Raw genomic sequence first — 12583 nt, 5'->3', positions numbered from 1 at the left:
AAAAAAAAAGTCTAGTCCTTACTCTGCTAAGTAAATACGCTGAGTTAAGAAACGTAACTGTGGGTACCTGTATATACAGACATGTCGAACAGTGCTGCTACAATTAACATCCACACTTACCTGGCTTTCATTAACTCCTTGCGGTCATACCACGAGTTCTGGGGCTTACACACATTGCTAATAAAGAACAAATATTTCAAGTAATCCTCCACTGATCTCTAGTTGGTTTATTGTATGACGAAAAATTCCTATTTGTACCTGGTCACTGCAAGGAACAGAGTATTAACGCTGCATCTGTTAATTTTTTTCTTGCAAATTTAGTGCAAAGAATTCTCCATATGTACTCATAAACCTGTTAAAATATCAGCAAATCGATACCATTATACCTTTTTTTAATGCATAAATGCAAAAAAAAAAAAAAATTATGATAGTTCTTGCTTTTAGACAAGTAAAATGAAGAGAGCAATCCTTTTGTGGTGAGTTAATAAAATTTCCTAAGACTAAATTCCATAGAAGCTGTACATAAAGTTATTTAGTGCTAAAAATCTACAATACATTTTTTCAAGTATAAGATACTGAAATATTATTGCCAATAAATAGTTGTGCTGTAGTCAAAGCCACGGTTCCTTTGTCAAATCATTCACATCTCAACATATTAGGGTTTAGTTTCTCACTGAGTTTATGTATTAAAATTGCCAACTCTTCTGTTGCTTGGGATTTATCCTCCAAAAGTTCGTAGCGAAGACTGGAGATGTCCTGTTTGATTTCCTTTAATTCACCTGTATTAATAATGGAAAGAAGCATTTGTTAGCAAAGTTTAACATTCATTCAGTACTCTTCTGTTAAGTCCCATCAGCATCTGTTTCAGATTATTATCCCAAAATGTTTGTGAGAGCAAATATATAATGGGGCAGGAGGATTTACCTCTTCTTCATTCTCAATGAGATGTGGGTGTCCCCCCAACCCTAAATAGCACCAAAGGTATTTTAAAAGTCCATTGAACATTAATGTTATGCTCCAGGTGTACACACAACACCAAATATTCACAAAGTGCTGCACACAGGTTAATGAATTAATCACAGCAACACTGCTGAACAGCTGGTAAATATTAGTATCCCCTTTTTAGAGAGAAAAGGCAGATATATTTTTTTTTTTCTGAAGGAATGTGCGAAGATCACACAGGAAAAGTGTGGCAGAGCTGGCAGTGAAACTCACAGCTTCTGAGTCTCCCTCCTCTTCCTTACCAACATCCTTGGAATTAGAAAAAGTCAACCAATTTAAAATTACATTACAAATTTGGCACAAGTATAAAAAACACATTTAAAAGAAACCAACTGTCAAGGCCAGGCTCATAACAGCATGTTTTCCATCACAGGGTGTTCAGTTCAAGAGCAGAAGCTTTTTAAAACTTTCAAATACCGTTCTTCCAGCAAGAGTGAGGCCTGTGAATTCTTACACAGTATCTGCCTCAGGAAATGATTTGTCCTCTGTGAAATAAAAGACTCTGGAAATGCACCTGAATTCTCTAGTGATGCAAACCAGGGGAAAGTCCCTAGATATGTTAAAATAGCTGCAGTACATAACAATTCAGATGTTTCCTATTTAGAATGTAGCAGACTTCAAAAATTGTGTCTTCAAAGGTTGGATCTGTCCTTTGGGTACCAATGAGATGCTCGCAACACAGAGCATTAGCTTTGCTGTGCAGCTCAAGAGTGAGATTCAGGGGTTGCCTGCCTTCCTCTACAAAAATGGGTGACAAAACATGAACCATCATGTCAGTAAACCCTGATTCTTCTGCATTGTCTTCCTTATCTAGACACACATATATACCCATAGCAAAGTGGTATCAGGGCACTGGAAAGACCTGTTGGGGACAGAACACTCTTTTCATCACTCACTTGGTAGATGATTTCCCACATCACAGAGCAGGAACAGGAGGAAAGCAATGGGAATCAGGAGAAGGGCACACTGAGAGGAAGACACTTTTAGGAGTTTCTCTGCTTTTGTCACTCACAAGCACAGCTCTGTGCAGCCAGCATAGGATGGGGACCCATCAGGATAACAGTCTACACAGTGCTGCCTTTTGCAGGCACAGAGTGAGATTTAATTGAATCCTTTTTTGCTCCCTGCTTCTCACTGCAGAGAGTAACTAAGAAGCAAAATAGAAGCTATGCTGTCCTAGCTGAGGGAGCAGCCCATTCAGGACCCTCACATCACATATGCACATATCCTCACAGCTTTATAAAGGAAGGCAAAACAAGTGATTCACGGTGTGAAGTGGTAAATTGTGTGTTCAACTGAAGGAAACAGAGAGAAAGTTGTCCTGCAGCTCTGACTAAAAGTGTAAGTACAGTCAGTGGCTTCCTCACTACAGATTTCCTCTGTAGCTGTGCATCATGTCTGTGCTCTCAGCTTCTACCTGTAAAAGGGGGCCCATAATATTTCTCCATTCTACTTCTTTGGTCCACCTTTTCCATTTTTTTGACATCACAGGCATCCTTCTACTACCATCTGAGCTTCAGTGCATGTGAAATAGAAATAATCCCTCTTTTTACTCAAAACCTCCATGCATCACTGTAATACTGGTTCCAAAATTGGCTGTGAATATTGCAAAGAGAGTCTTTCTTACCTTCATTTACTTCATCATTTTCTTTGTCCACTTGTGCTTTCAGAACGTAACGTTTTATCAGTCTTTTCATTATTTGCTGCCAGATTAAAGCAGTTATATAATCAGGTGAGCATATATAATTAAGTACTATTCATTTTTCTTTCTTAACTATCTCTGTCACATCTGTGTAAGTGAAAGAATGAACAGCCCCAGATCAAGCAGTTGCCTCACATGGGCTTTTCTGGTGGGACACTGAGAAAGAAAGGGAACTAGCCAACATAGTCAGCTTCCACATCCCTTCCCCAGAAACCAGTTTCAGATGTTTCATTCTCATGCTTTCCAAACTGGGACATCGAAGAAAAATTTTAAGTAATGGATGGGCTGGTTTTGAAGCACTTCAAATAACGGAGCTTCAACAATAATTGTCTTTTTTTTCCAGTAGCACCCTAGAGTTTGTTTTCTACAGGAGGTTTTCTTTATCTGGTGAAGGCAAAATGTACTTGAAAACACAAAATTCTGGTAGTACCTTCACACAGTTCTGCTACTCAGAACAGTGATCACTGCATGTACTTACCTGATAGCGTGTCGGCTGATTGAGAATGCTGTTAAAACTGTGGGATTCAAAAACTCTGGAGTTGGACTGGGTGAAAAGGTTTAACTGGGAAGAAATAAGACAAAATTAATATATATAATAGATATATATACGTAATATTTAATTATCTATTGAAATACATTCTATCTATTATATAATTATATTATAATTCCCAGTTAGAATTCAGCTCCATTTTTTTTTCTTTAGACATGTTGGGGATGTTTCTATTGTCACTGTATCAGAATATTATTTTTTAAAATGAGATTGCCTTGAATTATTTCTTGGTTTTGTTTTGTTGGGTATTTTTTTTTTTTAGCATTGATAATTTTAGGAAATAGGGAATTTGGAGGCAGGGATGTACATGCCTGTTCTGCTTAGTTGAAAGGGGTTTTCCAAAGAACCATTTTCAGGAATAGCAATACATTTTTTAAAATGGCTGTACAATGACTCAAGGATGACAAAGCCAAGAAGGTTCAACCTCCTAGTCTGCATCTGTCATCAATCTTCTGTGTGGCCAATTAAAAGTCACTGAATCAGTGACATTTCTGTTAATTTACAGTACAACAAATACAAATTCTTTTCAAAGTATTGCTTTCAGACTTTGTAATACACAGGGCCTTGAGCCTGTCTTATAAAAAAAGCCACATGTGTCCTCTTTAACCCATCTGTGCCCCATTTTGCCATCAGTGAAATGAGGGGAACTGTTATCTAATTCTCACAAGGGCATTGGGACACTGCATGGCATTAATATTTGCAAAAAACACTTAGATACCCAAATTTAGAATGTCATGGAATACTCAAGATTATTATTACCAATCCTGCCTCTTTCCAGTTTTCTTCTGCTGAGAACAAGCTTTGACAGCAGCAAGTGAATTATCCTACTGACCACATTTTTCCTTTCCCTAAGACAGGAAAAGGATAAAGTTTTCTCTCTTTAACCCTCCCCCTTTTTTTACCCTGAACTAAAAATTTTTCTACTGAAGGCTTAAAGCATCTTTATTCAAGTAACTGCTTGTGGGAATTATCTGCATCTTTGAATACTCAGTAATTTTTGTTTTAATTGTGTTTTTCCAGTCATTGGATTTTACTGTCCCAATAAAATTTATAGCTCTTTTGCACAGTATGTTTAGGCAGTCTGAAATACGGACTAATATTATTATACTAATAATTATATTAATAGATATAAAATAATAATATAAATTATTAATTACTGTACTCTCCTCAGAAGCACAGATAATACCCTAAAGCTTAAAGAAAAGCAGAATGCTGGGATGGACACATAATTCTTCAATGCAATGAAAAGACTTCAGTACCCACCCTAGATTTGGAATTGCCCATTCCCATCTCGATGTCCTTCTGCAGCCGCCTCCTCCTGCACTTAGAAAAGTTAATGATCCTCATGATGAAGTAGAAAAAAGATTTGGGGCTCGGTACAAGACTGAAGGGTGGAGGTAACGTTTTTCCATCGTCAAAATACGACAACCAGAGTTTAGAGCGAGCAAATTTCCACTCCACATCACTGTCATCCTGTGTTAAGAGATAAAACCAGGTATGTGCTTGGTTTTTACGAAATCCCAAACTTTTTTGCAAACGAAACTTCTTTTAAATATCGACCCTTTCTGGTTCTACATAAGATGTTATTTGCTTGCTAGTAAGACTTGCAGGAGTTCTGCAGAAATGCAACCACTTTATTGAGTTTGTTTTAACCAAATTTCACTTGTCTCTTTATGGCAACATTTCATTGATAATACTTAGTTCAAGCATGTGAAGCATTTAAACAAGCATTATATTTGCACTGAGTGCAAGCCAACATATAAACTCCTTGCTATTTAAAGTGGAACTTTTGGTGGGTTTTAAGGCTTTGTTTTTTTTATTGGAAAGGTCACATGAGTTTGGTACTCACACAAGTGTTGGAGTATTAGATTCAAGGCAGACATGGCTTAAAATGGTTGTGCTCACAGCTCTTTACATAACCATGATTAATAACTCTGATTTATAACAGAGCACAGAAAATATAAACTTTGTTGTCATAAAGAAATCATTAAATACTGACAAACTTATTTTGTCCTAATAGATTCTTACTGCAGTATTCCAAAGCTGAACCTGGATGATTCCAAAGGTGAAATGTTTGTTTATTATAATATATATATTTATTATCATATATATATTCCTGCTGAAATCTCTGACATTTCCCAGAACTCACTGAAAGTACTGGCAATTATATATCCATTTGTACACTGTGTCTTAGTCCTTTTCCTGTTTGTGTGGGTGTGTGCCTGCATCTGTGTGAATGTAATACTCTTTGAACTCATGGTCTGGAAAGCTGGCACTATAAATATACTTTTACTTTTATTTCAGCAACTTAATTTAATTTTTAAACCCAAGGACCTTCATTACTTTAAATTTTCTGTTTGTTTGTTTTTTTAATTGGCTTTGGATGAGAAATATACTATTTAATTATCTTTAAAAATGAACGTACTTTGTCATCATACTGAAACTCAAAATATATCTCTTTTAATAAGCAATGCAGCCAATAACATTTTGTGAAATTTAAATTATTTGTTCAACTGAGCCATTTGGCAAATTTGAAGAAATACTGTGGTTTTGAGGCATATGGCAAAGCTCAGTAAATCTCTAAAATCAAGTTTAAATATTGTACCTGAAGTGGAAAAAAGCACATATCACAAAGAAAGTGTGTCAGCATTGAAAAGCATGGCTCAATCACAATGGTCCTGAAGAGAATCACCTGCATCATACTCCAGGTACAGAGGCATAGCAATGGTAATGAACTACATCCAGTGTATCACTGCTGTACCTAAGTGCCTAACTCATTTGAGGATTAGAACTAAACCCCAGATTTCCATTAAAGAACATGTCAAAATACATTTAATCCATAACCTAATGATCTTTCAAATACTGAAGCACACTCTGTTAAAAGGAAACATGCAATAAGAATTCTAAGGAAATTGGGAATGAACCACCCACGTCTCAAATTTTACACCCAGTTCCTTTGTTTCCTACTTCCCAGCAGCTTTCATTTCAGTATTACTTTGGATTTTAAGATTTCTGGAGGGATGACATCTCCTTAGATGCATATACACAGCACAAGAACTACTTGTTTAGATCCTGTAAGGTTCTGCAGCTTGGCTGGGTTGTTAAAATCAGCCCTGTTTTATATCTCTTCTGATATCCTTTACTGAGGTAATCTCTTCTTTGTACTTTTGCATATCGAGATGTGCTCATGGAAGTAATTCCTGGTAATTCTACCCCCTTTTTCAACATAACGAAAGAGAACAAGTTGAGAACAGAGCCCACCTCAATTTCTTGGTAGGAACTATTGATCATAGCAATGAGCATGTTGAGCAGAACTACCACCATTGTCACGTTGTATATGCCATAAAGAACGTAACCGATGTTCTCTATGAACTTGTGATCGTATTTGAGGACAACAGAGGTGACTTCAGACAAGCCAAATATTGACCAAAATAAGGTCTTGAAACTTTCTTCCACTCTGTAGGGAAAAAAAAAAAGGAGGAAGGCATTATTACTAACTACACAAATAAACATAAGTTGTGTTTGCAGTGACTGATAAGCAACCTCAATTAATTTTTCTGTGAATCAGGGTTGCAGAGCACTGATCAACAAACGGGCAAGGAAGCTTTTTTCCAGTATATTTGATTTCTCCTCTGTGCTCCACCTATCCATCAGAGCTAATCTAGTTGTAACAATACATGCAGAACAACAGGCCAAGAACTAGAAAGGTATTTCATATCTAGGTTTTGAGATGAACCATAATTGCATCTCATTATTTTCCAGTCTAACTCTGCAGGGGCAGACTGTCCCTGTCCTAATAAAGTTAAAATGGGGCTGATGGGAACAAAACCACTGCTCTCCTTTCAAGAGCTTCTGGTTAAACCTTGCATTAGGTCATTCAGAAGATATCAGGTAATATTTTCTTACAATTTGTTGCTCACATCTGTGTGATTAATACAGAGGTAAAATCATTTTAGACTGCAGTGAAAGCTTCCATTATACAAACAGGAAACAACTGGTCTTTTGTATTCTGTTTCTAAGGTTCTGAGACACCTGACTTCCTGCTGACTTCAACTGTCTTCAGTTTTATTTTAGTGCTAGGAGAGAGCATACAGCATCTCACAGACTTTGTCAGCTCAGTGAAAAACCTGAAAATCTCATGTTGGCTTTTTACTTCAAATAAACTTCAGACTTACGTTGTAAAGGCCGGGTTTAGTTTAGCTCCAAGGTAGTAGGAATATAGTATGAACATCCCAATCATGAATGCAAGGAAGACCATAATGAAAAGGACCATAAACTTGAAGATGTCCTTAACAGTCCTTCCCAGTGAGATCTGCAGGGGCCCAAAGCTCTCATTTGCAGGCAGGATGTAGGCGATCCGAGAAAAGCTCAGGACGACAGCAATGGCATAAAGGCCTTCAGATATTATCTGAGGATCAGATGGGAGCCATTTATCTCTGGCTGGAAGACACAAAACACAGGGGTTACCCATTTATCACAATGTTGGGAAACAGGTCCTGACAGGATTTTTCCATTAACATGTCTGAATTTAGCTGAGACAAATATCTGAGGAGTCTAATAGTTGCTATTCTGTTTCTATTTCATTTAAGTCAGAAATGATGAAAATAAGTTACATTACCTTCTGCTGGAAGAAAAAGAGACTTGAAGAAACATGACATTCTCTTCTACAGTTTGCATTGTAACTGAACTAAATAACAATAACTGATTCCTTACTGCTTTTCTCAACATGCCTGTATTATCAGCTGTCTTAATAAGCAGCATGCCAACCGGAAATTTATTCCTCTTTGATGTTTTATTGATGGGAAGTTAACAGTGTTGGTTGATGAACAATTTCCTTTAATAATCACACCAAGCCTTTGCCATTGTTACAGGTTCAGGATATAACCCTGTTCCCATAGTGATCATAAAGACTTTTGCCAGTCACCTCAAAAGAAATTGGATCGTGGGTTTCACACGCAATGTGCACAGAAACCACTGAGTTGTGTAGAAATTCTTAAATTACTATGTGAATTCATGCACCATCTTAGCAAAATAACACTGTATTAAAATGTGCTTCATATCAAAATACCATGTGTTTCTAAATGTGTGTTTACACATTCACAAATTCAGATTGGTTACAAAGCAATTAAGTTAAATAACAAAACCAAGTCTGCTGTTATAATATATTGAAGTTCATAAAGGACATGCTAAAATACACTGTCAGCAGCAAATACAGCATTTGCTTGTGTTGCAAATACAGATTCATCACACCTTTAATGACAATTTCTGCACTGCAATAAGTATTTAGCACTTTTATTCTATTTGAGCAGATCTTTACTTAGCCAGCATCCTTCCTTCAGGAGGAAATGCCAAGAGATGTTTATGAATATGAATAACTATCAAACAACTGAACCAGGAAAAAAATCACATCCAAATTTTATCTGTTTGCAATAAGGCAAGAATAAAATGTGACTTGTGAATGTTTAAAATCAAGGGGGGTCAAGTTTAGCTCTAGGATAAAGAGATACAACAAAATTATGGGCTGCTACATTGGAACTGTATTTCTCCTTATGCCTATTACTTGGTTTTAATATTCTAGCACACTTATTTGTCAAGCTAGCCTCATAAAAACTGTTGTTTAAATATCACAGAAACAAAAATATTGAGGCACAAGAGGTTACACAGTGTCACGAACACAAACCCATACAGATATTAATCTTCGGGCTTCTAAATGCCAGTGCATCCATCAAGTTTTTCTACGTTCAGATCTGTTTTACAGAAAAGTTAAGCTCACCATAAGTGAAATATTCTATTTCTGGAGGCAGTGTGACCTCAGAGAGGTCGTTCTCCTCGATGTAGTTGTCCACATACTGCTGTGCTTTCGTGGCCTGCAGGAACGCCAGAAGCCTCGCTGTGAAAGCGGCAATGAAAATGGACAGCATCCCAAAATCCAACACGTTCCATAACTGCAGGATGTACTCCCTGGGTCCTTCCAGCCACAGCTCTTTGCATTCTGACCACATCATACCTGCAACAAGAAATTAAAAAGCGTAGCGGTGTCTGCCAAACTCTTTTTGTTTAAATTCTCTGCATTCTCCCATTTCATGAAACTGAGCAAAAATTCGCTCCTTTTTTTTTGTCACAGCATCATCATCCACCTTGACCTTTGATCAATAGGCTTGATCAAATAGAAAGGTATTAATTGAGAATAATTAGTGGGGATAAAGCTCAGGCACCTCCACAAAGGGTAGCATAGAGCCATGACTTTGCAGTGGAAGTATTATGGCCTAACAACATAACTTCTGTACTTCTAAAGGAGGAAAAATGTAAAATGTGGGAAAAACCCTTCCTCTCACTTTCTTACCGTTTACATTCATAAACCACTTCTGAATCAGGTTGAATTTTTCCACAGGGACACAACTACCCAACAACACAGCTGAGCAAATATACATGGCACAATTTACACTGCTGATTCTCCACTTTACAGAATGAGATGCTTTTCAGCATAGAAAGTGGAATTTGGCTGTGTGTAGTTCAGATTTCTTACTCAAACATCTCCTCAGAAGTTAATTGACATGGATTTAATCCAGATCACAGCCTCACAGAATCTACATTTTTTATATAATTTATGTTTTAGAATTTACATCTGCATGAAAACAACTGATGTAAAGATGAAGGGGCCTTATACCTACCGAGTACCCATACCATGATCAGCATTTCTGTCCAGGTGAACTGGGTGGTCTTCACCCTAAAGATCTGCTTGGGGTAATCAGTAACAGTGACATTGGGTAGTGTTGATATACCCTCAAATCTGTCTGAAGCATTGAACACCAGCAGGCCTAGGAAAATAATGAAGGATGCTGCATGTGCCACAAATTTCATAAATGGGCTTCGAAGAATTCTTCCAAGCTGCAAAGGCAGAATGAAAGCAGTCACTCAGTTTTCTCAAAGGAACATCAGGCATTCCAGAAGCATAAACGGGCTCAGGACAGTCAGCAAGCTCATTTTTAAAGGATACTCTTGCAAGTGCACTGAGCTGTGATGCTTCACTGTTTCAGAAGAAAGCCTCCCACAGGGAGCCTCGTGGAATATGCTGTCCTGTTACTGAGCGTGCATGTCATTCCACACACTCTAGATGGCAATGTTTGAGGGGAAACACTCCAAGGAATTACAGATGTACAACGGCAGTGACCAGAAGGAGTTTGTAAAGCAAGTCCAGGGAAAGATAAATTATTAAAATCTTCGAGTAGCAAAATGTTTTCCCTACCAACAAGAGTGTACTATTAGCTTGTCTGTGACTATAGCTCTAGGAAAAATTACAGTTGTCTGTCTCTGGCTACTGTACTCCATCCTCAGAACATATGTTCAGATATAGAAGTGCCAAATAATTATCTGTACCTACTAAAAATAATTAATTGTCCCACAAAACGGACTAAGAAAAATAAGGTCAGAAATATTAATGATTTTCAAATAAATTCAGCAGGTTCAGTTCACATCTGCACCTGGTAAAAAAACAGAGCAGCAGCAGCAGCAGGGGCAGTCTGTCTGTACCAAAGGAGAGGACCTGCAGAATATCAGACTCTTACTTCAAGGAATGGTTTTCCTGGAATTTGGGTCAGATGCTGGGAACTAGGCAGACCAGCACACACTAAACTGCATTTACTACCTGTGCAAACAGTCCCAGGTTCCTTTCCTGCTCCTGACCTTTAGAAAGCATTCTGTAATTGCAGTATCAAACAACTGACCTGAATGTATAGCACTTTATTTGACATGAGCACTAGGAAAAACATCAGGTGTTTCTGGTACTGGGAATTAGAGCTCAAGGACAAATGTCACTTTGCCATGTTGGACACCAGCTAAAAATATACTAATACGTTTCTATGATACGGAGCAGTGAGTGAGGGATATATTTACTGAAGATATTAATGGAAAGTGACATTTCAGAGAATAATGAGAGTAACAATTACACTATTTCCGTAAAGGTTTATCTTTAAAGCAAATAAATATTTAACCCAGAGAAAAGATCAGGTTCCCTTCAAATATGTAGAAGCAGAGGAAAATTGTATCCTTCCTGAGATGAATTACAAGAGTGAAAAATATAAATGAAACTCACATTTCTTTGCTGCATGCTTGTTAAGGAAATAAAATTGAAAGACCACATTCAGCACAGAAGTAAATTTACACTAACATTTCAAAAACAATTTAAGGAACAGAGAAATCTTCCTCCATCTGATTTACCAAAGATCTACCAAATATACTTCATTTGCAAACAACTCACGTGCCACAGACTACCAGGATTCCAAAGAAACTACTGCTATTACTTTCCTTGGGAGATCATCAGGAAAGCTGAAAGCACCCTTACACTTTTGCATCATTTTAAGAAGCTAGGAGTTTACACTTATGTTCTTTTACAAATATATCCTATCTCGTGGTTGGAATACTGCGTTTAGTTTAATTTCTGCTCTGTGGTTCAGCTGGTAAACAGACCTCCTAGGGCAGGAATAACAAATATTTTACTTAAGATTAAGTTCTGCATCAGTGAAGTCAACAGATGTTCTGCTAATGGTTTATGTGGGAACAGCATGAGACCTTAAGATGCCATCAGAGGAGACTTAATAAAGAATCTGAGTGGTGACTTTCAAAAAACCCACGTTACTACTACAGATATAATTACATAGCAGAGACTGTGAGGTGAGCACATTCTGCAGAAATTTAAAAAAGAAAAAAAAAAAGCTCCCAAAGAAGAGAGAGCTTTTCTTTCTTTAAACTTAACATCAGTTTATTTTCATGCTTCATCACTGTGGTCCCCTCTTCACAGTGCAAATAAAACAAGTGGCATCTTTTGGCTCAAGATTAGAGAACGCTAAAAATATCATCAATTAATTAAAATTTGGAAGCAGCAGAACTGGAGGTACAATACTGCATGTTAACTGCCAGAAATTGAACACCAGCTCCCAGAAGGTTACAAGAGAGGTAATTTATAAAATTCAGTACCCTGCTACACGGCGCAATCCAATAACCAATGGCTAGAAATGGAAGGCCCAGTGCCACAACCAGCACAACCAGACACTTGATAGCAATGGTCTGCTCCCGTAATCCTGAGAGGTTTTCATACCAGATAGTCAGGAGCTGTTGCTGACAGTTTGGATGGGCCACAAACTGCAAGGAAAAAGAAACAAAACATGTTATCATTAATAAGAGTTATGTAACTGCTACATACACAACCACGATCCCCACGCTAGGTGTTACACAGAAAGGACTGGAAAATAATCCTGGTAACACTGATAATTTGGGTTAAGAGTGAGATTTGATATCAGCTGGTTATACTTCGGAAAAAATAATTAAAATAC

The 12583-nt window shown here is 37.4% G+C and overlaps 2 protein-coding genes across 2 annotated transcripts in view; both read right to left on the bottom strand.

The window, feature by feature from the left end:
* The window catches only part of BBS7 (Bardet-Biedl syndrome 7), a 17790-nt gene extending 17707 nt beyond the window's left edge, over nt 1–83 (bottom strand). Inside the window, exon 1 of the mRNA XM_018083857.2 lies at nt 78–83. Within this exon, the coding sequence (XP_017939346.2) occupies nt 78–83 (6 nt within the window). The remainder of the gene's footprint in view (nt 1–77) is intronic.
* Nucleotides 84–217: 134 nt separating this feature from the next.
* The window catches only part of TRPC3 (transient receptor potential cation channel subfamily C member 3), a 35409-nt gene continuing 23043 nt past the window's right edge, over nt 218–12583 (bottom strand). The window contains exons 4-12 of the mRNA XM_018083905.2: nt 12228–12392; nt 9926–10142; nt 9028–9261; nt 7430–7694; nt 6516–6711; nt 4518–4727; nt 3183–3266; nt 2630–2705; nt 218–779 (exon numbers count right to left, since the gene is read on the bottom strand). Coding sequence (XP_017939394.1) covers nt 637–779; nt 2630–2705; nt 3183–3266; nt 4518–4727; nt 6516–6711; nt 7430–7694; nt 9028–9261; nt 9926–10142; nt 12228–12392 — 1590 coding nt within the window. The 3' untranslated portion in view covers nt 218–636. The remainder of the gene's footprint in view (nt 780–2629; nt 2706–3182; nt 3267–4517; nt 4728–6515; nt 6712–7429; nt 7695–9027; nt 9262–9925; nt 10143–12227; nt 12393–12583) is intronic.

This window comes from Manacus vitellinus, unplaced genomic scaffold (genome assembly GCF_001715985.3).
Source record: "Manacus vitellinus isolate BGI_N305 unplaced genomic scaffold, ASM171598v3 scaffold_69_pilon, whole genome shotgun sequence".
Classification (NCBI taxonomy): Eukaryota; Metazoa; Chordata; class Aves; order Passeriformes; family Pipridae; genus Manacus; species Manacus vitellinus.
The sequence above is the reverse complement of the archived record's forward strand: the minus strand, read 5'-3'. Positions and strand labels throughout refer to the sequence as shown.